At 42.1% G+C, this 27,919-nt stretch overlaps 2 protein-coding genes across 4 annotated transcripts; both read left to right on the top strand.

Moving 5' to 3' along the window:
- Window positions 1-14: 14 nt before the first annotated feature.
- LOC308407200 (synaptophysin-like) lies at window positions 15-16,236 on the top strand (the record flags this gene model as incomplete). The annotated part of the gene is made up of 8 exons (XM_080898725.1): window positions 15-131; window positions 5,561-5,626; window positions 9,141-9,265; window positions 9,544-9,742; window positions 9,815-10,006; window positions 12,530-12,745; window positions 13,111-13,191; window positions 14,243-16,236. The coding sequence occupies 7 exons, from the start codon at window positions 15-17 to the stop codon at window positions 13,174-13,176; spliced, it is 981 nt and encodes a 326-aa protein (XP_080754851.1). The 3' UTR covers window positions 13,177-13,191; window positions 14,243-16,236.
- A 2,196-nt stretch (window positions 16,237-18,432) lies between these two features.
- On the top strand, window positions 18,433-27,107 carry LOC308407359 (synaptophysin-like). Of its 3 annotated transcripts, none has more exons than XM_080898930.1 (8): window positions 18,433-18,571; window positions 21,093-21,158; window positions 23,000-23,124; window positions 23,409-23,607; window positions 23,680-23,871; window positions 24,992-25,207; window positions 25,508-25,588; window positions 26,492-27,107. In XM_080898930.1, exons 1-7 carry the CDS (start codon window positions 18,470-18,472, stop codon window positions 25,571-25,573), a joined length of 966 nt encoding a protein of 321 aa, XP_080755056.1. In that variant the 5' UTR covers window positions 18,433-18,469; the 3' UTR covers window positions 25,574-25,588; window positions 26,492-27,107. The 3 variants fall into 3 exon arrangements, with proteins under 3 accessions (XP_080755056.1, XP_080755055.1, XP_080755057.1); XM_080898929.1 differs by having other exon boundaries at window positions 26,474-27,107; XM_080898931.1 differs by having other exon boundaries at window positions 25,508-25,601.
- Window positions 27,108-27,919: the final 812 nt, after the last annotated feature.

Here is a 27,919-nt window from a genome sequence, read left to right as displayed (position 1 = left end):
TTATAGTAAATAAAATGATGTCGTGGACTCAGACACAGTCCCGGCCCCTCCACTCAACCCCCCTCACGCCTTCCCCCTCCCAGATCTTCTCGGTCCTCTCGACACTCTGCAGGATGGACGTCGTAAATCAGGTACAAACACTCCACATCCGCCTTTTATATATATATATATATATATATATATATTTCACCTGTCTGCTGCGGGTTGATCAGCTGTGGGTTCGGGTTGTGTTCGTGTTTCGGTTCGGAATTTGTATGCATTTTGCCTCCCGGTAAAGCATCTCCGTGTCGGCCGCAGGAGGCGGCTCCGACAGCTGGCGGAGGATGCCCGGGAGGAGGACATGGAGAGACGGAGGGGAGAGGCTCTCTGGACCGGGCTCGGTTCTTCATGGTGGTCCATATGTTTGTGTGTTTGTACCACTGTGTGTGTGTGTGGGAGGGAGGGGGATGTGAGGCGGACTGCGGGAGGTTTGGACAGGAGTGGCTGTCTGGGGTTTCCATCCCTGCGCCACGGTGTCTGCAGGAGGCCCGAAACAAAAACGCACAAACATGAAAATATCAGCAGCCCCGTGCGCCCGTGATGAAATGCTGTGTGTGTGTGTGTGTGTGTGTGTGTGTGTGTGTGTGTGTGTGTGTGTGTGTGTGTGTGTGTGTGTCTGGGCTTGTAAAATGGCAGCCGGGGGGGGAGGGGGAGGGCGTCCTCTCTGCTCGGGATGCTGATGCTGATGATGTTGCGGGTCTGCCCGGATCTGTTTTTCTCTCGCCGTTTTCCTTCTACCTGATCCGCGTTATTTAACCCGGGTCTAAGCGGGTTCACCCAGATGATTCAGCTGCTCCTCCTCTTCCTCCCACCCCTTCTCCTCCTCTCCTTCATCAGCTACCTTTTAAGATGGAGACCGAGAGAAAAGCCAGCATTGCTTCGCCGTTAGTTTCTATCACAGCCCGATATTTCATATCCAGCTGTTGTTTCACCGCCGCTTTATTTTTACTGTTTTAAACTACAGAGGAGAAAAAAGCCCGGGAAAGCTGATGAAAGCTGCTCTGTGTCAAACGTGATTTCAGTCCAAAGCTGACTTCTGTCGGCCTCTTTGATCGCTTGCATTTAATTAATGATGTCATATCTGAGTGTTCTGTGTTACGCTTCATAACAAACTCCAGAATTTTACGTCCCTCCGTTTAAACGCAGTTTTTGTAGTTTCCCACTGCAGAATTTAACCATGTCCACCACCAGGGGGCAGCATTATTACAAGTGTTACAGATGTTACTGCTCGTTTCGTCTTTAATATTTTTTATGGACTTGTGGTGGTTAAAACGAACCAATTAAAATCAGAAAACTCTTAAATCCTCGATTTCTATGTTTTAATGTAAAAATATAACTGAAACATTTGGTTTTCCTGACTCTGTCATGAATAAATGTTACACTCTGATTAAATATGGCCAGTTGAGCCTATGTGATGATCTCTGTGAAGGAGAACCTCTGAAATATTTGGTGTGAGGGCTTTTTTTTCTGCTCTTGGCTTGTTTGTATCATAAAGAGGGGAAATCCCTGATACGGTCTGCTCTGGCTGCCAGCACAGAGGCCCAACCAAATATTCAGTTTTGGTCAAAGGGGAGGCACATAAGGCTGGATTGTTTCTCATAAAAGGACTATTGTGAACTCTGTGAATCTTGCACAGTCACTCTACTAGTGTCCAGCAATAAAAATATGGCGTTGGACATGAGGAAAAAATGGGTCCCCTTTAATGTTTTAATATTCACACGATGCACAAAATAAAAAATCAGGAGCTCAGAAATGCTTTTTATTACAGACCACAGCAGCCGTACAGATGTCCAGTTTCACACATTTCTAGCTGATGCTCCTGTTTTTGGGGGGTTTTTGCCGGTAAAGCTGAGCTACCTTTCAGGCCCATCACAGCATGTGTTTGACATGATGGTGGTTTAAAAACACATTCGTACTCCCAGTGCATTAAATTTAACAGTCTAGCAGTACTCTAGTCTTTTTTTCAGCGTGCTGGGATGTGCTTCAGAAGAAGAATCTCTCCAGGTGAGGAAGGGTAAAGGCTGAAGGATGTGTATGTTCACCATTTTCACACTTGTTTTTGACAAAAAAGATCTTGTTTTGAGGTTGAAAAAAATATAATAAAATAGCTTTGTGCCATGTTAACCACATCCCAGAAAGCAAACACTTACCATCTGCAACCAGATGGCTACAAATGAGTCCAAAACCCGTGGCTATGATCCTGCGCAGTCTATTTTAGATCTCAAAGGAGTGCACTATTGTTTGTGGAGGTGGTATTCAAGCACGTTGTCCAAAATTTCATATTTGTGGGAAATGGATTTCATATCTTTTATATGTTTTCAGCTCTGCTCTTGATTACATGGTCAGATGACGGCACTGCAGTTTGCATGGCTGCAGTATCTGGTTATCCTCCTCTGAGCTTGTGACCTTTTTACCCCTCGGCTGTAAAAGGCTGATGGGGCATTGTCGTCTCACCGACGGGCGGGCGAGCAGCATGGAAGTTTGTGAATGCAGAATGAGGCAACATATTAGCCCATTTACTAACAACCATTCACGAGTTCGAGTCTCGGTGACCTCGACCTTAAGGTGAAAAACTTGGTGAAACTTGAGAGCAGGGCCACATAGGATTTTGAAATTGTTACCGTAGCTGTGTCTGTTAGGAGGCTGAGGGGTAGCACTGGTGGGTGCAGGACACAAAGTCCCGAGGCTCACCCATGTGCCACAGCCTTTGGGAACTCTGATCTGTGGTCTGTGTTGGATGGGGAACATCTGTAAAATAATGAAAGAAATGTTTTTACCTGAAGAGAAGCAAAGTCGGGGAATTTTTTTTATGACCTGTAGGTGTGCAAAAGGTTGGGATTCTGGTCTGGTGGGACGAACAGACTCTAGTTTGAGAAGCCATTTTATTTTAAAGCTGCCGATTAAATGGTGCTGGTGTTTCAGCAGGAACGCACAAAGTGCCAAGCAAAGAACTTCACAACATGGTGGAGAGTGGCACATTGCCATGGAGACTAAATTACTGTGCTGTGCATCACTTTTTAAAATGAAATCGGCGGTTTGTCTGCTAAATGTGTGGATAAATGTGTCCACTCTGCAGCCAATCACAGACCCGCCTTCCTGATCAGTTTATTCAGCTCTGATGTCGCAGGTACGAGGTGAACAGGAATGGAGACGGCTCAGTCCCCTGTGGAGCTTCCCGTACTGCACGTCCACCAATGGAGACGGAGCAAATTCCCGTCTCGCACACTGAAGCGTGTCAGTCAGTTATCCATGAGATTCATGTGTTTACTGACTGTTCCTGTAGCTTCTTTTGAATGTAAACAAATACTGAAAAGGGAATACCTTTATTCGATAAAGATCCAGTTTAACTGTGAAAGGTAACAACTGAACGATGTTCCCTCCTACTGTCAGAGTCTCAGTCAGTAAACAATCATTTCAGCTCTGCTGGCTGGTTTTATTGGATGTTAACAACAGATTCTGGCATCACTCCTCCTGAGATGAGCCCGCTCAGGCAGACCAGTGCAAAACTCCTAGAAGTCTGAGTCGACCTCAGCGCCGTCTGAGTGTTCATCAGTTTAAAATATCAGCATTTAATTAATTACTATTTGCGGTTAAGGATCTCGTGCATTTTTATTCTGCTTTAAACTGTTATCTGCAACATTTGAGTCTTTCAGTCTTCACTCTTTCATTTCTGGAATATGTCTGCATATAAAGTGAAGGCAAAAGCATTCTATAAATTCCTGTTTTTCCATTGTTGTTCATTTTTACTTCATTATATTTTCATTAGCCCTGCGTCAGATTGGCGGCCTGTCATAACCAACCTCAGAGACAGTGTTATAGTCCTAATAAAATAAGCTTACAATCCCTTTTTTGGTTTTATATAAAGTAGTGCCAGTTCACCACATGTGTCTCAAGGTACTTTATAATGTAAAGTCACAATATACAATAAAATAAAAATTTACTGGAAGTACTTTGATTATTAAACAGAACCTTTTAAAGTAATAAGTGAATAAAGTGAAATTAACTGTATTTGATTACAAAAATAACTTTTTGCTTGTTTTTATTCTTTTATTGAGCCATAAGTGTGTCTGCAGTTATGTTTGGTAATGAATGTAATACTATAATATCCCTAAAGCCTGTTTAATACCTTATCCTTGGCACCTTTATGCGAGTGTTGAATATCCCACGAGCCGAGCAGCAGGTTGAAATCTGAGAGGAAGAATGGATCTGTTTGTTTGAACACGGTGCATGATGCTGTCTGTTTGCAAGATGTGCTTGATGTGTATTTAAATCTGAAATGAAGATTTTAAAGTTCAATTTAAAATGAAGGATTGTGACATTGAACGCATTATAATTCATGTTTAGGTACATGTTTAACTCATTTTAAATGAAGAATAATCAAAGCAGTGACTGAGTCATTGCCAAAAAGCTGAAACATGAAAGTGTTCCCAGAAAAAGAGATGATGATTTCAGATAATCTGGCAATGATTTTTGCACTGTTTAAAGAATTTTATGCATTTGTTCTCAAGTAATTGGATAATTATCAAAGTCTCAAAAATCATTTGAAATCTGTTAAGTCATTCACATCCAATTCTGTTAATTCTGAAGATTTCTTCGTTGAATTGTTCCAAATGTTTTTCAAACGATCCAAAAACATTTGCCAGTTTTTCTTCATTCCTGCGTGTAGAATAACGTCCCTGAAACTCTCTGGAATCAGAACAAAGTTGTTCTCTGACATTTTTAAAATTTCCCTGCACAACAAATCTTCTCCCGATCAGTGAAAATGAGTCCAGCTTTTTTCATTAAAGCTGAAATGAAGTGGTGAGAAAATCATTTTAACATCCAGAAACATATGCAAGGATCATTAAGACTGAAGGACTATTACACAGCAAACTGCGGGTTTCCATGTGCAGTTAGATCGTCTCCTACAACGTAAGAAAAGCTGTTCAGATTATTGCAATAAAGAAACTTTGTTGTGCAGTTGTGAATAACATGCATACAAAAATGTTATATACAGATAAATTCTGTCGCTTATTGCATGATGAGATTATCATGACGGTCTCCTCTCCACTCCCAGTGTCTGCATTTTAGACCTGCAGTCTGAATCATTCATTAAGTCAGCTGACTCGGTATGATGGGAATGTTTTTTAATGTTGCCAATATTCTCAGTGAATTGTTATTATTGATAACAACAGTTGAGCTCAAAGTTTCTCTTGATGAAAGTCTAAACATGTCGTTGATGGTTAATAGAAATAAGTCCATGAAACCACGCTGACCCTCCTCTCTGCCACCTAGCATCTCTGTAGGTGTTGGTTTGCTTGTTTTTGTTTTTCTAGGATGGTTTTAAAGTACAGAAAAGTTTGGAAATATTTTGGGGAAAAAGTTTTCTTCCAAATGTTTCATTTAGCAGAAATGATGCTGCTGTTTATGATGTTCTGGCCCTGAGTGAAAGTGCTCCTGACAGCAGGAGATCCGCGTGCTCGTCTTTCGTCAGGCTGCTCGGATGAACATAATTAACCAGTGTGTGTCTTTCTGTCTGCAGCTGGTGGCCCAGGGTCAGTTCAGGGTGCTGAAGGTTCCTCTGGGCTTCATTAAGGTCCTAGAATGGGTGAGTTCATCAGACCAACAGCTGCACCACAAAAACCTGCAACCACAGCACAGATGCACCGTATCCTCCAGAGTTTTTAAGGACGTATAACTCCCGGAGCTGAGTTCACGTTCCTGTTTAAAGCTCAGAAACATCATACACCATCAGAGTTTAATGGTTCACCTTAGATGAAAGCACAATTCACACATATCCATGATCATGTATGAACGAATAATTTTCTTCTGTTTAACAGCTGATCAGCTTTAATGTTAATATTTAAAGTACGCATTCATGACTTGTAATAAAAACATATAATAAAACATAAAAATCTTACTGTATCAGTTTTATTCTATGTTTGTAGCCTTTAAGCTGCTAAAAGTTCACTAACTGCAGGTATGATTCAGCTCCTACTATTAACGAGCTAACCTTCTGGTTTTATTTTGAAATAAATTGTAGATGCCAGCATCCACACAGCAGGGGGCGCTGTAGGGAGATTGAAATCCCCTCCCCCTCAACTCGCTCTTCTTTTGGTTTTTCGTTGTGGATAAAACCTCGTACATCAGCTCAGTCCGGAGGGTTTTTAAAAACATTTTAGGGACCTCATAACTTCATAGATGCAGGAGATATACACATGAATTTTTCAGATGTATTAAAGTTTTCATTACAAAAAACTCAGTGAGCTTCAGCATCATGGGATGTATCATAGTTTAAAATATGTTACAGTAGCAGAAAGAAGCATCGGTACTCCTGGTCGTTTGATCTGATTTATGATTGTTCACTGTGGGGGGAAAAAAACAACTTAAAATGAATTTTCAGTGAAATTTCAGGAGTCATTTCATCATCTGATATAAGTATCTGCTCAAAACAACCTTTAGCATATAAAACGTCTCCTTTTATTTATGTCTGTGAAGGTTCTCAGTCATCCAGGTCATCATAGTCTAAGGAGCTTGGAAAGAAAAAGCGTCTGGACTTTAAGTTGCTTGAAGACGTTTCACCTCTCATCCAAGAAGCTTCTTCAGTTCTAGGGTCAATCCCCTCAAAGAGGGACAAAAGGACCTCCTGATGATCCTCTACCTAATCACTTGAGCCAAGGTGTGAAAACAGGTGTGGGTCCTGGGTCCTGAAAACAGGGGGGGGGGGGGGTCCTTTTGTCCCTCTTTGGGGGGATTGACCTTAGAACTGAAGAAGCTTCTCAGATGAGAGGTAAAACGTCTTCAAGCAACTTAAAGAAGTCCAGACGCTTTTTCTTTCCAAGCTCTTTAGCCTCCTTTTATTTACATTTTCACACCAGACTCGTCAAAAGAATCCCTGGTCGTGGTTCTTTGTTTATAATATGATCATATTTTTAGCAGCAGCGATGTTCATGTGGTATATGTAACAGTTTCGACATCTCACATTGATAACAGAGGGTCTCAGGTACAGACATCTGTGAAGATTGAAAACAAGCATAGACATAGATCGGTTGTCCTAATGATTTAATTAGCAGGTAGGAGAGATCGGACACTGATAGCTTCGTCAGTGATTACAGATCCTGTTGAAAGTGCTGTCTGTGGAGATCACTGGTTGCTTCACCAAGAGAAATGGGGAATAAAGCATGGGAGGTCTCAGCCAGTGTGCCTCAATACCTCAGATTAAATGTGAGCGTTTAGTTAGATGGACGTCCCAAAAAAAACCCTGTTAAATCTCAGTCCAGGCTGACCTTCACACACTGGCTGACAGGGCGCATGTTGACTTAACTTCATATATATGTTGTATCACATTGTCAGATCAACTCTATAAAACAAGTCTGAAAACATAAAACCTTTTCTAAACCTTCAGACAACAAGGAAATGGCTTATTCACAAATTCCACTGAGATGCCGAAGGCTGGATGGGAAGTGATGTAACAGCTTCAGCTCTCAGTACTGTATGTATGGTATTAAATATCGCACACCCACACACTGACTGAGCAGATGGTCACAGTCAGACGGCCCAATCCCTACTTGGCAACGTGGATGTGGGTTCATGCAGCCTCCTTGCGAGGACCAAGTGTGAATTTTCAGAATTGTGTGGATGTTTTATGGCAAATTTATAGGGAAATGGGGACAGTCGAAGCAGCGGTTCATCAGGCTGTTTGAGCCTCACGGCTGGTCCTCACACGTGTCTGAGTGTTGGCTAGAAGAGCATCACAGCTGGTGTCTACAGATGTGGCAACAGCTGTAGAAAAGCAGGGACACTTTTTGGGACTCTAGTTGTGACACTAGTGGCAAAGCGGGAGCACAAGTGGGATCTTTTTGGCAACAATTTGTTCCAACAATGGTCTGGTATCAAGCCTGTTTCTTCTTAGATGTGCACACTTTTTTGTTTTTTGCACTTTCTTTTGCACAGTAACATATCTACCCTGGTTCAAAGTAGGTGTGCTGAGTGTCAGGTTTTTAGTTATCAGCAGGTAAAAGCAGAACAATCACAAAATCCCTGCCCCCAATCACAGGGCAGGGATAGCTCAGTAGGTAGAGTGGTCGCCCCATGATTGGGGACTATAAGGGGTCTGGATATTAAAAAAAATAAAAACTAGTAAAAACTGCAGACCTCCTTACAAACCACATCATACAGGAGTTTAAACTTTGACTCCTGGATACAAGACGATGAAAATAAATCTGGATCTTCCTGCATGTAAATCACGCAAGGCTGCGAACATCTTAATGATGACCCTGGTTTCACTTTCCTCCACGTTCTGTAGCAGGTGGGGAAATCAGTGACATCACACATAAAAACGTCACCAAGTTCCTCCCGCTGACTCAACGTGAAGCCTGTTTTCATCAGGCCGCTGAAGTCAGTGTGCACAGCTCTGTGAGGCCGAGGCAGTTGTTGGTTCGGTTCCTGTCTGATATGCAAAGCTTCGCAATGAGTCGCTAAACATAGACGTGACGATGAGTCATCATCCTGCAGGAGCCAGCGCCTCCTCTGCTTCAGCAGAACTGCATTTATATGTATTTAAAAAAAATAGCAGCAATTTTTAGCCACAGGAAGGTCACGGCCATGAAAAATTGTTTTTACTGAGGATGCTGTTTGCAGGTCAAAGGTCAGGTGACACAGTCATGTCAGTTTCTTCATCCTAAAGAGAGTCTATAAATGCATGTAACAGTTTAGTGTTGCTAAATTCAGTGCAATATTTGAGCAATTGTAAAAATCTGCCTGCAAGTGCTGAATTTATTTATTTATCAATAAAAAAATTAATTAAGCCGTCCTAATGAACCTAAATAACCTTCTCTACAAAAACACAGCTTCTCCTCTTGGAGGCAAATAAGTCTTCAGTCTCTTTGTGATATAATCATGATTTTTATTTTTCTAGTCTGAGTCAAACAGAGTGACCTCTGTGCAAAACCACGAATACATCGTGTTTTGGATTTTGGTCAGACTAAAAGGAAATGGAAATTAGAACCTGGAACAACTTTAGGAGTGAGATGAAAATGCTGTGCTATGCCACATACAGGAGGATACCACTGCTGCGAGTAATGCTTGTGATGTGTTGTTGCTCCTCCTTCTTCCTCCCCCAGTTCTTCGCCATCTTCGCCTTCTCCACCTGTGGCAGTTATTCCGGGATGTTCAAGATTGCGGTGGAGTGCAAGAACCGGACGCAGAGCGACCTGAAAATAGAAGTGGAGTTTGAGTATCCCTTCAGGTCAGAACACGCACAGACGCCATAAACTCTGAAGCTAAAAAATATTAAATAAAAAATTAAATGTTTAAACTTCTTTCAGCTCAATTTTATTTATAAATGTTCCTCAGGCAGGACCCCTGGGTCCAAAGCTTTGAGGGGTGTTTTGACCAGATGGTGTGACTGTCGGAGCTCTAAAGTTATTAACTGTGTATTAGTTCTTGTTGGTCACCAATGTCTGAACCAAATGTTGTATTTTTCACTTTAGCTTCACCTTCAATAACTTTAAACTCCTCTGTCAGACTCCACCAGGAGTATTTTCATGCCCCCACCTGTAAGTCTGAGAATAAAGAACCGATTTTCCTGGTTGGCGACTACTCCTCCTCGGCCGAATTCTTTGTCACCATCGGCGTCTTCGCCTTCCTGTACTCTACGGCGGCTCTCAGCATTTACGTCTTCTTCTTTGAAAAGTACAAGGAGAACAACAAGGGCCCACTGATCGTAAGTACAGCCACCCGACTTCCCAGTTGACCTCTGAATAACCTCCCTCACTCTGTCTTTGTGCCGTTTCAGGACCTGGGAGTCACCGGAGTGTTTGCCTTCATGTGGCTGGTGAGTTCGGCAGCCTGGGCCAAAGGTCTGTCCGACGTAAAGACTGCGACCAACCCGGATGAAGTCATCACTATGATCCCCGCCTGTAAAGAGGATGAGAACAGCTGCCGTGAAGTCCACGACCCGGTTATGTCTGGATTGAACACCTCTGTGGTAAGACTTTCACTGGGCCTGGGCACATCTGAGTCTTGCCATAGGACGGGGAAAGTTCATGGATACTACAATACTAGAATGTCAGTACTGACCCGCACAGAATATTACTGAGAAATGTCTGTAGGTTCTGAGTCATCCAGGGCACGAGAGTCTTAAGCACTCGAGTAAAAAGAAATTGGACTTCTTTCACATGAGCCAAGGTGTGACCCTGACGACTCGCCTGATGACAGAGTAGGTAAGAGACTCTCGGGACCATGTCCAAAGTGACGGCGCCTGTTACACACCGGCCTCGAGCCGGAGTGCAACACGAGGAAAGCAAAAAAAGATCGCAAAGAAGTCAATCACACAGCCACGGCTTTACAATGACTAGTCGTTTTATTAACTGGACAGGTAATGAGCGTCAGGGTGGGCATGGCCAAAACAACAAACAAAACACACTAGAAATAAACCAGAACTAACTTACCTATAGTGATAAAACCACAAAAGAAAATACAAGCCTCTTACCTGTCTTCACTAACCAAAACAGGAGAAAAAGGTTCTAAAAAGAAAAGTCTTCCCACCCCTACAGCTACCATGTCCAGTTAGAGGTCTTTTTACACCGTTTACACTGCAGTCTAGCGCTTCTCATCCCGGAAAACTCAGTCACACAGCACACGGGGCCAAACACGCAGCTCGCTGGAAACAGGAAGCAGGAGGGGCTGCCGGCCTAGTCAGGTCCCAATTTGTAGCCGGCCTCATTCCATCTTCCCCCGATGGTCAGCCTCCACCTGGAAACTTACATAGCACAAACATCACAGAGTACAAACAACGCCCCCCTCTGGTGTGGTGAGTGACAGTACCACACGGAAACAATGACCTGGCTCATAACAGCGCCTCAAGAGGAACTCATGAGCAGTTAGAACAGAAGTCCAGTAGTCTTCAACTCGAGCTTAAGATTAATGAGAGATTAAAAAAAAAAAATTCAACATGTCAAAGAAGCAAGATTTCAGATATAATGTCAACTAAATGACATAAACTAAATAACAATGACACGTTTAGCACCGGATTATAAAGAAAACTGGTGCTGGATCAAACTCTCTGTTTATTGAAGATGGGTTTAAATTCACTTGTTTCAGGTCAGTGACATAAATGTTTAATTCTGTCTTAAAGTAAGACAGATTTCACACTCGGCTGTTTTTGTACTGATGAAGTAACTGCTGACGGGGCACTCGCACTTTGTTGTCCTCCTTCTTTTCCTCCTCTTCCTTTCTACCTTTCGCTTTAATGGATTATCTTCCTCCATCTGACCCTATCCATAGCATCCTCCTCCTGCTCCGCCACATCAACCCTCTGCATGTCCTCTTTCACTAGAACCATAGATCTTCTCTGAGGTCGTCCTCTTTTCCCCCTACCTAGCAGCTCCATCTTAAAAATCCAGTCGATCAGTGTACGTGCCCAAACCCTCTCAGCTTTGCCTCTAGGACTTTGTGCCCAAACCGCTCGACCTGAGCCGTCCCTCTGATGGACTCCTTTCTAATCTTGGTCACACCCAGCTCGACCTCCTGTCTTGCTGTCAGTGCCACTGTCTCCAAACCATACAGTATAGCAGGTGTCATTACCATCTCCCCTTTCTCTCTTGCTGCTACCCTTCTGTCACTCCTGCTCCTCTTCACCTATCTTGTGCGCTGTCGGTTGCTTTAGATGATTGATCGTGACGCAGGATGTTGATTTTGATCTTGTTCTTTTCGTCTTCACCATCAACCCTGCTCCCTGTTACTGTAACCTAAATACGTGAAGAAAAAAAAACTTTATGCCCCTAAATTTTAAGGTGCCTCCATGATTTACTTTTATTAATCAGGATGCTAACTTAAGCTAATGAATACAGTTTATTTTCAGTTATTGTTTGTACTTTGGATGGTAGAAGGCATTAAAAAAAAAAAAAGAAAACAAAATCAGTTCTTTATCAAATGAGGGTGGATTTGGGAACCTCTTGGAGCTGAAAGAAACTCTTAAAGCACTGAAGACTGCATTTGCTATATTTAGTCACTCAGTGAGGCCTCAACCCCAATAATGCAAAACTTAAAGCCATAATATACTTTAAATGGCCGAGTTATCCCCATTCACCTAAAACAGGTGAATTTCTGTCTTTTGTCCTGCCTGCCTCTTCTCACTCCTAAGCTGTCGCAGCCCTCGATCGTTCTGCCAGCGGATTCTTCCTGTCAAAAGGGAGTTTTTCCTTCCCACTGTTGCCAAGCGGCCAAGTGCTCATAGGTCGTCTGTCTTTTGGGGTTTGTTTCTAATATTGTAGGGTTTTTGCCTTGAGGTCACCTTGAGGTGACTGTTGTGAATCGGTGCTATATAAAAAAAAAAATACTGATGCATTCAACTGCAAAGTTCTAAGCTATTTTAACATGGGAGTCTATTGGGATTGACTAGGTTTTGCAGAAGTGGCCATTGGAGGAAGTGCAGCTCTTGGCACTTCTATCAGAATCTGAATTTGGTAACAGAGAATGACGTGATAACCCTCAGCTTCTCCTCTTGCAGGCATTTGGTTTCATTAACCTGATCCTGTGGGTTGGAAACCTCTGGTTCGTCTTTAAGGAGACGGGCATCATCGCTCCCTTCATGCGGGCTCCGCCTCCTGAGAGCAAGCCTGCCGCACCCGATGCCTACGGCCAGCAGGGAGCCTATGAGCAAGACCCATATGCCAGCAACCAGGGAGGCTACCAACCTGACTACAGCCAGCAGGGATACAACCAGGTGAGCAGACGCACTGATGATGCTGGTAACGTCAAACCTGGAACCTCAAGGGAAGAGTTTAGCTGAAGCTTTGTGACTCGGTAATTTGATTTTGGTTGAAACATAATTTATCTCCTGATGACCTGTTTGATCAGAACAGACATCTCTAACATCTGCTATTCAGATGATGGGTCAGTTAATTACATTATATGTGATAATTAATGTATATGATAATTGTTTAAAACAGAAACACTTTGCTGCCCATGACTGTAGATTGAATTTTAGTCTTTGAGTCTGACATTTTACATACAAAATAAGTGATCATTAATCAAGAAAACTGAATTCATCCTATGTATTTTTTTTATTTTTTATTTTTTGTCATCCAGGAAGCGCAGTATGGTCAGGGCTATGGCCAGCAGGGGGCGCCCACCTCCTTCTCCAACCAGATGTGAGCTGACAGGAAGAAGGTGAGATTGTGGAGGCTTAGTGAATGCCTCCTTGCTGCGTTTAAGTTGAAGGTTCAATTTGAAGCATCACTTTTAGTATGTTGGGCCCTATAGGTTCTGTTTCTTGGAGTCAGAAGTTTCCATATTTAAAACTGAGGTTGCAGTACGACGACATCAGCTAGGTGCAAAGCATGCACACAGATATCTTCCAATTATTAACAGACTAATAAAACACTAGAATTTCACTCACCAAAACTGAAGAGCAAACCTCTTGATGGCACATCCCTCACATCGAGCCATCATATTTCTCAGTTTAGTTAAAAATACAAGAGGGTCCCAGTTCAGTTTACCAGGTTGAGTAGGTAACCCATACACCATAAGGCTAATACAAAGGTCCAGAGTGGAATCCACCTAAAGGCCACTTACTGTTCATCTTCCCCCTCATTTTTCTCCTAGATTTCCTGTCTGCTCTCCACTGTTCCATCACAATATCCAAAAATATATTTAATGAATGCTCAGGCTTTGTACCAGGCTCTAAACATGATTTTTACTTTATTTTTATTTTACTGATGTGAAGCCGGACACTTTAACACAGCAGTCTCTGGGGATTTTTGGAGTCTGCCTCAAGTGGCCATTAATGGAACTGCAATTTTGCCAACCAAACCCAAGGACCTCTATCAGAATGTTTTTTCACATCTTTAAATGTGTGATCTAATACTGTGTTCATCTGCTGTGTATTTATTGAAACAATCATGAATGTAAAGCTTCATATTCATGCGTAGGAATGTTGTGAAATGTTTGGGGCTCTATAGGGGGACTAAGATGTCATCCTCGTTTATTTTCTCTCGCTATTTTTAGGGATTTGACTGTAAATTTTAAAGATTAAATATTGTATTTTTGTTTCTGGTTTCTCCAGGATGGGGATTAGTTTTTAGTCACTGACGCAAAACATTAAACTCGAGGTTAATGTTGCTTTTTCAAAAAGACTCGTCGGTGAATGAAGGTCATTTGAAAAAAGCCAGCAGCTTTTATTTATTTAATCAGATTTTTTCCATTTGTCTTTCCTTCACAGGACAAGTCGGAGTGAACCAACAGTGGGTCGCTTGCAACCAACCCACAATGTGACACTCCTGGCTGCAAAGTTAATGGGTGGGGTGGGGGAGGGATGAGGGGAAAGGGGGGGTTAGATGTTCACTATAATGAATTGATGTGTAAATGACTAAAAAAGAGAGTTATAGATAATAAATCCACAACTTGAAGAATCCACCAAGACATCGGTGACGAATAGAAACCTGAAACCAGTGACGATGTTGATAAGAGTTATTCATATTAATTAATCTGTGGAGAGAATGTATGTTTGTGTTGTATAGATATCACTATGAACAGATATATAATATAGACTGAAATGTTTCCTGTTTCCTATTGAGCTGCCCTGCCCAAAGTTTTATGCCCCGCCTCCTTACATCAGCAAACCAGATTCACACCAGCCAATCGTGAAGCTGTTGAGACTGGGTCCACACTGAGAAAAATCCAATGAAAACCAGATTTAAACCAAAATGAGAACCACATTAAACAAACTAACAGAGCGTCTGCCAACATCACCTCCCCGCTGCATGTAAATATCAAACAGGAAGTGATGTCAATTTGAGCACATAGTAAAACCCAGTCCGGCCTACAGCATCACAGTGACGCCCGGTGGAAACTGGATCCAAAATGGCCCCTCGTCATTACAGTTTGCACAGTTTGTGTGTTTAATGGGCTCAGCCGAGCTTCGATCTGCTGTGTGTTACATTCCAGCTGCAGAAACGTCCATCTGGACGATCACCGCCACTAAAACGAAGCCAGATCTGATTCTACTGGCTTCTACTTTGGGTCTAAACTCGGCTAAGACCAATCTGATGATTTCAATGTACTGCTATGATGCAACGGAAACGCCCATCAGGAGCAGGCAGTACAGTTCACTGCCCCTCAAAGGGCTTCCAGATTTAAACCAATTAGAAAGTGAAGGTGGGCTTTTGGAGGCGGGGAGCCTAAAAAGAGACAAATGAATGGAAGACTAAGTATGGGATAATTATTTGGACTGACTTTGCAAAGCCTCTGACTTTGCTTTGTTCACAAAGATCAGAGGTTTTAAGCAACAGCTGTTTCCAGTACCCGATAAATATCTTTACCTGGAAACGGTTTCTATGCAGACAGCAGCTGATGATTACATCCTGATACAAGTTGTTGTGCTATGAGTCTACATTTGTGGCATCAACAACTCAATGGCAGACCAAAATTTTAGATGACTGGTTTCTTGGAGTTTTTCCACCTTGATGGGGGTAAATTTCCCCACTTGGAAACTCACTTTTCCCATTCTAAATGGTGGCGATGTGAAAATTCAGAGCACAAAATTCAGTTAAGATTCCTCCATGACTTACATGTTGATCTCAGTTATTGGCTTAAATCTTCAGATGGATGCTTCTGTCAGCGAGCTACTTTGAAATGTTGCAATTGTTTTTTAAATTTATTTTAATTTGTCTTCTGTTAGCCAATCGAGTCTTTCTGGAAAGTTCTGGGTCTATAAAAAAGTGATGCTTCTTCCTCTTCTTCTTCTTCTTGGGTTGTTTTTCTTGAAAGTGAAGCTGTTTTTAGCGTCGGTATCTTCCTCCCGCATGGTGACGTGTTTACTGCTCGTGTCGTTCAGTATCTGAAGATCAGTGTGATTCTACTTCCTGTTTCCTGTGTGTGTGCGCGTGTGTGTTTGTGTGTGTGTGAGACCATTACCTGTCCATACCACTTCATTGGCTCTTTTTATCCTTTCTCTCATCTTTTATGCTTTTAATTCTCCTCCATTCACTTTTCTTTCTTTCCTTGTTTTTTTTTTTTTACCCTCCCTCTTTATTCTTCATCATCCTCTTCTTCACCTCTGTGATGTGTCCTCTTGTGTCACAATAGTCTACCCAGCATCAGTAACCATGGCGATGGTGTTGACAGTGATGATGTGTGTGACTTGTTGCTATGGAGACATCCCCAACCCAATTCCCCCTGCTGTGTTTATTCAATGGAAAGTTTCAATAAACGACAAACTCATCTCAGTCTGATTTTGTGTCTTTATACAGTCGAGTGAGCAAATGAAGGGGAAATGAAACTGGGAAGAAAAGGACACTAGATGGGAAATGCACATGCTAGACCAGGGGTAGGCAACTCCAGGCCTCGAGTGCCGGTGTCCTGCAGGTTTTAGATGTGTCCTTGACCCAACACAGCTGATTCAAATTGTTAAATGTTCTCCTCAACATGTCTTGAAGTTCTCCAGAGGCTTGGTAATGAACAATCATTTGAGTCACATGTGTTGACGCAGGGTGAGATCTAAAACCTGCAGGACACCAGCACTCGAGGCCTGGAGTTGCCCACCCCTGTACTAGACGCTTAAATAGATACTTGGCAAATGGACAGCTACTTTTATACCAATACTTCTATATAGTGCTTTCTACTCTGACCATTCAAAGTGCGAGTACCTTGTTGGACCTCCTTTTGTCTTTGGTGCTACCTTAATTCTTTGTGGCATAAATTCATCGGGGTGCAGGAAACATTGCTCAGATTCTGATGTGTTCCAGTCACTTCCAGGCTGATAGCAGTATTATGTGAAAGTGATTTTTGAACAACACCCATGAAGTGGTAGGCCACATAAAATCACAGAACGGGGTCAGCAGGTACTGAGGCGCACAGAGGTCACCAACTAGGTGCAGAGTGTTAAGGTTCAAAATATTGGGGATGGAGACAAGAGGAAAAAACCACAATAACAACACTGGTCCGGCCGGGTTAAGTCAAACGATGATTTTAATGAACACACGCGTGGGAGATGGACACCGTATGCAGACAGCCTCAGATCTCAAAATGGTGGAGCATTGCTCAAACTCTTATAGCCTCTGGTTCTCCCACCTTATCATAAAAGCCTAAACATTCACATGCTTTTCTCTCACACGGTGCCTAAGCTACGACCTTGGCTCCCCGTTTATCTGCTCCTGCTGAGTTGGGGCAGAAAACTCCAGTATGCTCTGTTCTCTTCTAATCAGACAAATAAGGCGATGACTTTCTGCAAACAGTATTTCTTATAACATCATAAAACAATATCATTCATCCACAATAAATCAGCAGTCTAATGTAATGCAAATCAGTTTAACGAATGCAATAGTTATCAGCTTCTTCTAATTCAGGAGAATAATGCAAACTAAAACTACATAATAATTCACAATCTTTAGTTAGGGGTATAACATGGCATAAAATAATATTATAATCTAACAAGAGTCAGTCACTACAGACGTCCAAACTCCTATTTGCCCTCAGATTAGCTCAAGAAACGTCCGTATGGAATGGGTTTCTATGGCTGAGCAGCTGCACCTAAGCCTTACATCAGCGGGTGAGATGCAGTGAGTAAAGCACACTGGACTCTAGTGCAGTGGAGACATGTTCTCTGGAGTGACAAATCACTCTTCTCTATCTAGCGATGGACGAGTCTGGTGGTCCTGTTCCAACATGCCTCGCACCAGTGAACAGAGCAAGGTCCAGAAAGACAAGGGTGAGAGAGTTTGGTGTGGAAGAATATGACTGGCCTGCGCAGAGTCCTGACCCGAACCCACCAGAATAGTTGAAGCGGAGACTGTGAACCAGGCCTGCTCGTCCTGCATCAGTGTCTGACCTCACTAATGTTTTTCTGGAATGATGGTCAAAAATTCTCATAAACACTCCAAAACCTTGTGAAAAACCTTCCCAGAAGAGTTGAAACTGTTATAGCTGCAAAGGGTGAGACAACATCATTTTAAAGTCTATGGATTAATAGTGGGATGCCACTCAGGTTCATCATGTGAATAAAGTTCACTGACTGAATATTTTATTATTTGTTGATGAACAGGTCGAGCCTAAAGCACTGTTATATTGAATTTTTGATTTTTCGATCTAAATGTTTTTTGGATACTACAATAGTTAATCCCTCTGATTAAGTTGCTTTTTAAAGTAACACTGTAATGTGAGGTTGGTGAGACAAGGCAGAATATGTTTGAAAACGGAACCGTCCATTAATGTTAACTGCACGGCACATTATGATTTTAAAGTGTGATCCTAGAAACGCCCCTGCTGAGCAGTATCACTGCATCACAGAAAAAATCAGAATAAAAGGAAAACTCTGATCAACGCTTGCAAAAACACAGAACTGTTTAGGGGGTTGGGGGGGGGGGCACTGTATCCAGCATCAATTCCCGAAGACGGCCACACCCACATTACATCCTGCATACTGGAGAACTACACCGACTAATGATACAGCATGGTTGCACCGAAAACCAACACCCAAGGAGTCGCTCCGAAGCCAAACCAATGGAAAACCCCGTTACCCGACACCAGGGATCTGGAGAAAGCAGTGAATACGGTCAGTGTGCTCATTTATGGAAACAAAAAACTGGATTACTGGTAAAAAAAAAAAAAAAAAAAAAAAAAAACTACACGACGGAAGAAAGGAGCTGCGTTCAAGACGGAAATGTGCCCACTTGGGCATGACAGGAAGAAAATAAAACGATTAAAGATATAACGACCTTTTTCTGTTTGTTTGTTTTTTAACCTGATTTTCTTTCAAAGGCACTGATTCGAGACTTCGTGTAAACGAACAGACAAAACACGATTATATTTCTTTCTTCTAACAATCAAAAGCTTTTATCCAAATTGATCATGATAAATTATCAAGTAAAGAAGCTTAAGGTGTGATTTAATGATGCATTCAGGATTTTGCTGAAGCTTTCAAGGTAAACAAATATAAGCCGGATCATTGACCGCGGTGATGCGCAATTAAGCTCCCATCTTTTCATGCTGTGCTTATTTATTTATATATATATATATATATATATATATATATATATATTGTAACGTTCGCAAGCTCTCGAGCACCAGACGGTTTGTTCTCACCACGGTTTATTGAGGAGGTACAGAAAAACGGGCCGTTAATCCCGAGGATTGTCCTCCGGTACAACTCACTCCCCAGCTCCCTAACAACAACAACAAGAGCCCCCTCCCATTCCTGCACACACTCAATGACTTCCTGCAGCACAACCAAATCACGTATCTTAAAAAAAAAAACTGACATTGAAACAAATAAAAACAAAATTAAAACTAAACCTTTTCAGACAATAAAACTAAGCTGATGTTTAAAGAAATCCAGTCTAAGAGAGGTGATTTCAGTGACTTTGAGCGTTGCATGGTTGTTGGTGTGAGCCACGTTGGTATTTCAGAAATTGCTGATCTGCTGGGACTTTGACACACGGATATTTCTAAGGTTTACAGACAACAATCTTAAAAAAGGGAGAAAACATCCAGTGAGAGGCGGTTCACTGTGGTAAAAAGCCTTGTTGGTGGCAGAGGTCAGAGGAGAATGACCAGGACGCTTTAAGCTGATAGAAAGGCGACAGGAACTCACATGACTGCTCATTACGTCCAACCAACCAGTCCAAGCAGCGCAGTCACAGTGACTATTAATGGAGGCCATCCTCTGCGTCACACTGGATGTTCATATTCCTAAGGTGGTCGTGTGTGTGGGCACCTTACAAGAAGTCCACTATGTGTTTAAGTCACGGTTTTCTCTCGGGGACCAAAGCCTAACATTTTTATGCAGTACAGATGAACTGAATGAATTTCCTTATGAACTGAATTTTAGCTGCAGGTGTTTCTTCGTCATGTGACACTATGCTGGTTAAAATAGACGCTTTTCTGAACAGTTTCGATGGATGCTGGGGAGCACATTACCGGTACTTTCTGACCTCGCTCCCGGTCATTTGTGCAGAATGACCATGAACTGTTGACGTCAACTATGCAACAATTTGTTTTTGTGCTTTATAGAGAAGTTAGGAGAGAAGAGCATGTGGAGTATATGAGGTACTCATACTGTGATGTCTGTGTTTGTGATATATGTAGAAGCTGGTGGCCCCCGCCATCCAAACCCATCGGCCCCCACCTCCTCTTTGAGTTACACCTTTGCTTCATTGTCGCTGTGTTTGTTTTTATGACAAATATACACTGAATAATATAAAGACTGGAATTAATACTCAGTTATATTCAACCCAAAATTTTAGGTCTGGTGGCCCTGCACCTCATTTACACCATATTTAATCTATATTTACACTATATACTTTGCGTATGTGCACAAACCCTATGATTTGTGCTAAGGGTTCTTTCTGCAGCACTGAAGGTCCCAAAGAGCATAGAAGTCTACATCAACCATAAGAAGAAGGACTCTCCCTCCTATGGTGTCTCTTATGAATGCCCGGCCAATTTTAGTGATCAGGGTAGAAGGACATTTATCGGGGAGGGATGGTCCCTCAAACAGAGCTCCTGCAGTGCTCTGAGGAGAGAGGAGAACCTTCCAGAAGGACAACAATTTCTGCAGCACTCCACCAATCAGCCCTGTATGGTCGAGTGGCCAGCTGGAAACCACTCCTCAATAAAAGGCGCATGACAGCCCACCTGGAGTTTGTCAAAATGCACCTGAAGGACTCTCAGACCATGAGAAACAAAACTCTTTGGTCTGATGAGATAAAGATTGAACTGTCTGGAGGAAACCAGGCACCGCTCATCACCTGGCCACTACCATCCCTTTTATTTTTTTAATTTGATCTTAAGGTGAGTCTACAGGTGCCCAGCTGGACCAAGTTTATCATTTTGACCCTACATCTGGAATGTAAACAGATGCTGGGTCTTGAAAACGAGAAGAGTTTGAATGAACTAACTGAAAGCTTTTATAAAAATGTGTTTTGTTTTTGTCATTTTTGTTATTGACTCTGATGATCTGACGTCCCTGAATAAACGTGCACGTGAACAGTGGGTCATTAGTCTTTCTGTTTTTCACCATGCTGCTAAAATGAAAATATTTTACCTGCTGCTTTTTTTTATCTGTCTGTCTGCAGCTGGTGACCCGAGGTCGGTTTGGGGTGCTGAAGGTTCCTCTGGGCTTCGTTAAGGTCCTACAATGGGTGAGTCCATCAGACCAACAGCTGCACCACAAAAACTGCAACCACAGCACGGATGTGTAACTGAGTTCACGTTGATGTTTAAAGCTCGGAAACATCATAGGCAGAATTTAATAATTCACCATACGGGAAAGCACGAGTATCATCATATGAAGAGTTTATGCACATCTGCATAACACAGGACTTTGGACACACACATGAAATACACTTTTATGGTCTATATCAATATATTCTTAGTTTGTTGTAGAATTCTGAATGCCGCTTTTATGATGCAGGTTTTAATGAGCGAGCTTACTTGTTACACAGAAACTGTAGATTCCAGCACACAGCAGGGGGCGCTGTAGGGAGAGGGTGGTGGCTTTAAACGTTTTCTTACTCTTCTTCTATGGAAAAGACACCGGTTCACTGCAGATTCAGATAACTTTGTATAAATTTAAGGGGGGAAACTTGACAGTATTTTAAATAATTTAACTTAGTAACTTAATGGTGCGCTGATGTCTTTTTGCAGACTCTGTAGATCTTCCTGCTACCAGTGTTTTTTAATTGGACTCTTTTTCTTCTAAACTCTTTATAAACTGCAAATGAGGAGGATTCAATTCAATTTTATTTATATAAATCACAACAACAGTCGCCTGAAGGCGCTTTATATTGTACAATAATACATACAGAGAAAACCCCAGCAATCATATGACCCCCTATAGGCAAGCACTTTGGTGACAGTGGGAAGGAAAAACTCCCTTTTAACAGGAAGAAACCTCTGAGGCGGGGCCATCTGCCACAACTGGCTGGTGTGAGAGAAGGAAGACAGGATAAAAAGAGAAACCCAACCTACAGTACAGCCTTTATAAGCTGCATCATATTAAAGAAGTGCTGTACTGTGCAAAAGTCTTGAGCCACCCACATTTCTTGTAGTTCTCCTGGCCTCTCCCGTTTTTCTTTGAACATTGCATTGTTTCCCCTTACCTGACCATTTTCAGAGGAATGGGGTTTTTTTTGTTTTAAACTAATTAACACATAAATATGAATCATTCAAGCATACAAATGCACTCAACACAAGGGATGAATCAGTGTTGTATCTATGCGTAGCACAAAACTTTATTTTAAACTGCATCTTTAGGCAGTTTGATGCTTGCAGCTTGTCGAAAAAACACGTTTGTTCCAGTTTCTTTTGTTGAATCTACAAGAAAATTCCAAAGTAAAGTTTGACTAACTAAAATTTGGATTTTTGCACCAACTGCTAAAAGGCCAATTGTCACAATAATGTCAGAGATTCTTCAGTATTCAGATTTTAATTTGTCGCATTGCCAGAGGTTTTCTTTTCCACTGTAGGAGCTGAATTAATTTGTCAAAAGTACAAAAGCCCTGGGTGACACTCTGACGCAACTTGTTGTTATGAACTGAAGACACACAATAGACAAAATGGAAAAAACAACAGGCTAAAATAAAGAAGATTTAATGGGATTGTTCCTTCAGTGAGCACGCCTACAATCCGTGCATCAGTTATTATAGTTTTGATGCATTTTATTTATACGTTTAGTGTCACTGTTAGTTTTAGTCTTTTTAATTATTTTTAATTTTTAATTATTATCGGAAAGTAAGTATTCCAATAAAAACACAGAACGTTTTGTAGTGGGATTAAGATTATGTGTCTTTCTGCTCCTTTTTGAACATGTTATCATGATTGTTATGTTTGTTATATGATTTTAACTTGTTTAAAATAAAGCCTTTTTAGTACAAAAGTAAAAATGAAATGCAGAGGCCTACTGCAGTTCAGGCTCACCTGAGCCCGCTCTGACTGTGAGCTGTTTCCACAGCTTGTGATGTGTTGTTGCTCTTTCTTCCAGTTCTTCGCCATCTTCGCCTTCTCCACCTGTGGCAGTTATTCCGGGATGTTCAAGATTGCGGTGGAGTGCAAGAGCTGGGTGCAGAGCGACCTGAGTATAGAGGTGGAGTTTGAGTATCCCTTCAGGTCAGAACAAAAAACTCTGTGAACTCTGAAACTGACTTTGACCTATTTAAAATTCTTTCAAATAGTATTTAGAGGATGCAGCACTATCCTGGTTCATTTAAATGATATCGGTCAGCCCTCCTGGGTGTTTTTTGTCTCTTTAGTGGTTCTTCAAAGCTTTGAGGTGTTTTGGGCTCATTCTGAACATCAAAGCTCTGAAGTTATTATCTGCGTGTTAGTTATTGTTTATCACTTTGGTGAAAGATCACCTTCACTAACAGGGAAACTTTAAACTCCTCTGTCAGACTCCACCAGGAGTATTTTGATGCCCCCACCTGTAAGTCTGAGTATAAAGAACGGGTTTTCCTGACTGGCGACTACTCCTCCTCGGCCGAATTCTTTGTCACCATCGGCGTCTTCGCCTTCCTGTACTCTATGGCGGCTCTCAGCATTTACGTCTTCTTCTTTGAAAAGTACAAGGAGAACAACAAGGGCCCACTGATCGTAAGTACAGCCACCCGACTTCCCAGCTGACCTCTGAAAACCCTGCCTCACTCCGTCTTTTTGCCGTTTCAGGACCTGGGAGTCACCGGAGTGTTTGCCTTCATGTGGCTGGTGAGTTCGGCAGCCTGGGCCAAAGGTCTGTCCAACGTGAAGACTGCGACCAACCCGGATGAAGTCATCACTATGATCAACGCCTGTGAAGAGGATGAGAACAGATGCCGTGAAGTCCACGACCCGGTTATGTCAGGATTGAACACCTCTGTGGTAAGACTTTCACTGGGCCTGGGCACAGCTCTGATCATCATCAGGACGGGGGAACTTAGAACTTACTGGTCCCAACACTGGAGAGTCAGTACTGACCAATAAAGCACAGAATATTACTGAGAAACATCCAAAACAAAGAAGCCACAATTTTCAAATGTGATTCATTAACTAAACTGCAATTATTGAACTGAAAATATCAAAATGGTTAATAAATGAGGATCAAGCTTTCCTTGCACACGCTGCCAAAACCGATGTAAACTGATCAGCAGAGATCTTCTGACACACCCTCCTTACATTCTCCTGACGCCACCGACAATCACAAATGAAGGACAAGCTTATTGCTGACATTTATGTACGATTTTACTTCACTATTATAAAGAGACAGAAAAAGTGAGATGGCTTAGTGTCAGGTAGACAGACCTGTAAATTACTCCATGTCCAGGGTGCATAGCAAGAAAATATGCTGACATGGCAAAACCCTTGCTAGATCAGAGTAGCTGGTAATGTTGACTGTGGCATCATTAGACTAATCTCTGAAAATATGTTACATTTACTTATTTCAGCTAATGTTTGTACTAAAGAAAGGAGCTTTGAGGCTCAAATATCTGTGCATCCAAAAACATCCGAGTGTGACACACAATTTGTCTTTTAATGCGACCACACACTGAAGAACTGGTGGTCCTACCTGTCACTCAGTGTGGCCTCAGTCCCGATCATTCATACTTTGAAGCCATAATATAATTTAAAACAATGATACTTCTTTTTAACTCCTCCCCAGTAACATTTATAAAAGGTTAAACTGGCTATGTAAACACGATATTTTCTACTGCAAAGGTGTTTTAACATGGAAGTCTGTTGGGATTGACTAGTTTCTGGAGTGGGCTTCAAGTGGCTATTAGAGAAGCTGCAACTCTAGGAACAAAAATCTGAATAAATTTGAATTTGAGAACTTTGGAACGTTCTTCGTTAAGATGTTTCATAATGTCCCATAATTTCATTGTGCTTGTACAATGACAATAAAAGGTTTTTCTATTCTATTCTTCTATTCTGTGTTGATAAAGTTTTGAATCTACATCTAAACGGAGACTCCAGGGTTGACCTTCACTGTCTCCCATCTCAGGCATTTGGTTTCATTAACCTGGTCCTGTGGGCGGGAAACCTCTGGTTCATCTATAGGGAGACGGGCATCATCACTGACTCCGTGTTGGCTCCGCCTCCTCAGGAGAAACCTGCTGCACCTGATGCCCACGTCAAGCAGGGGGCCAACGAACAAGAAACATACACCAACAAACAGGCAGGCCACTCACCTGACTGCAGCCAGGAGGGATATCCCCAGGTGAGAAGACAATGCTCAGGAAACAAAATGCTGCAGCAGGTAAACGCACACCTGAAGGTCTGTGACTAGATGATGTGATGCTAGTTAATCAAAGATTGATTAGCTAGCTACCTTTGACTGCATTGTTGCCACAAGGGGTCGCTCTGCATGTTTTATTTTGGCTCCTGATGACTTGCCCGAAATCCAAACATTTCATTGTTACAGCCATCAGTTAAGTAAATAAACCGAACTAATGAAAATAATGATTAGTTACAGGCTGAATATGTCCTGGTTTTTGTTTTGTTTTCTTGCCTCCTCCAGGACGTGCAGTACAGTCAGGGCTCCAACCAGCAGGGGGCGCCGACTTCCTTCTCCAATCACATGTGAGCTGTGAGGAAGAGGGTGAGTCAGTGAAGTATGTTTAGTATATTTTACATGTGGCACTATATAGAGTATAGCACTTTGAATTCATTTCTTCTTGATTAATCAGTAACTTGATTCTTGTTAAAAAACAAAAACAAAAAAACACGAACTAGAGCATCCACACACCAGGGGGCGCTGTAGCACTCCATCCATTCGCTTCCGCTTATCCTTTTCAGGGTCGCGGGGGGCGCTGGAGCCTATCCCAGCTGCCATAGGGCGAAAGGCGGGGTACACCCTGGACAGGTCGCCAGTCTGTCGCAGGGCTAACACATAGGGACAGACAACCATTCACACCTAGTGGCAATTTGGATTATCCAATTAACCTATCCCCACAAGCTGCATGTCTTTGGACGGTGGGAGGAAGCCGGAGTACCCGGAGAGAACCCACGCAAACACGGGGAGAACATGCAAACTCCACACAGAAAGACCCCGGCCTGATGGTGGAATTGAACTCAGGACCTTCTTGCTGTGAGGCAACAGTGCTAACCACCGTGGCACTGTGCTGCCCGCGCTGTAGCACTAAAAGAATAAAACTTGATTTTAAGAGTTTAGTGTTATCCTGTCTACTGTTTGGAACCAGAAGTTTTCATGTTTGAACTAAAAGGTGGAGTGCAAAGGTATCAACTAGCTAGCATAATAGGTTAGCAAGCTGCATCCAGAGACAGTTAAATATGCCTAGTATCGTGTTCGTGTGGTGTGTATTCTTGTACAAATATATGTTCATTCAAATCATGCTGATGCAAAATATTTAATCTTTTTTTTTTGCTTAATGATGCTTTTTTTGAATTCCCTGACGCAAAACATTCAAACTTTTTAGGTCATGATAATTTGAGAAGTTGCTCTTATATGAGAAAATGTCTCCAGTTTGTTTCTCTGTCACAGGAAGCGTCGTAACAAGCCAACAGTGAGCCACCTGCAATCTACCCACAATGCAACACTCCATGGAGATCGATGAGGAAAAAGAGGTTTAGATGTTTACCATAACAAACTGATGTATAAATGATTAATAAAAGCTAACCACCAAGACATCCATAACAAATAGTAACCTGTAACCAGTGACAGTGCTGATAGGACTCACACACATTAATCAGTTGTATTGAATAGATCACTTTGAACAAATATATAACACATACTGAACTACTTCTTATTTAGTGCTAATCTGCCCTATCCACTGTTACATGACCTGCTATATGGTGTATATCTATATGATAATGGTGTTCTGCCTGCTTATTATCTGAATGTATCTGCAGTCTATATGGTTACTGAATCGTATATGAACATGAACTCACTGACAATCATATTAGACTTTTGCAAGAGCATTTATGCTTTGTAACCAACACTTTGCATTTGTTTTGTGCACAGTTTAAAACGTGTTTTTAAACGGTAGAAGGATGGATCCAGAATCTTGAATGAGTTTTAATGGTGTAATAAAAGAAAGTTTGACACATTTAAAAACAAGCTTTTGCGCTCTCTTTGTTTAGTCGGCTGTTTGTGGAAGTTCAATAAACTGATCTGTTATGAACTCTGCTCTTCTCTGGTTGTCATTTTTGAGTTTTAAACTTCTTTTCGACAAAAGTTTAAAGAATGAATCTGAGTTGAAGGTGGTTTCTACCAGGAGGAAGTGAGAGTGGCCCAGAGGTCGATGATCCAGAGGGGATCAGAGCATCCGCCTCAGAGTGCTGGGTGGTGCGTGTTTTTCAGAAAAATGGATGAGATTTTGCGGCGACAGGGATTTGGGATATTGTATGTGTTTTGTTCATATGTAGAATGATGTGGCTGTCAGTAGAAAATGTCCAAACAAAATGTCAACTATTGTGATTAAATAAGAGAAATCGTTTTGAGAAGAGAATGTAGTTTGAAACCTGGCCAAACGCCATAGTGCCGCACCCACTAGAGCAGGGGTGTCAAACTCCAGGCCTCGAGGGCCGGTGTCCCGCAGGTTTTAGATCTCACCCTGGGTCAACACACCTGAATCAAATGATTAGTTCATTACCAGGCTTCTGGAGAACTTCAAGACATGTTGAGGTGGTTATTTACCTTTAAATCAGCTGTGTTGTATCAAGGACACATCTAAAACCTGCAGGACACCGGCCCTCGAGGCCTGGAGTTCAACACCTGTGCACTAGAGCGTCTGGCAAAAAATCTTTGCCAAATCAAACGAGTCGTCAAAAATCAGCCTGTCAGGCCCGGGCTGGCAACAAATGCCTTTGGCGCTGTTGGCCTACAGGGTGTCAATGAAAACTGTGCTGCTGTTAGCCAAAGACAAAGGAAAGAGGAGAGGGGGCATGTTAGGAGGCAGTGAGAGAGAAA

Source organism: Rhamphochromis sp. 'chilingali', assembly GCF_963969265.1.
Source record: "Rhamphochromis sp. 'chilingali' genome assembly, chromosome: 12".
Lineage (NCBI taxonomy): Eukaryota > Metazoa > Chordata > Actinopteri > Cichliformes > Cichlidae > Rhamphochromis > Rhamphochromis sp. 'chilingali'.
Note: the sequence above shows the minus strand (reverse complement) of the source record. Positions and strands in the feature narration are given on the sequence as shown.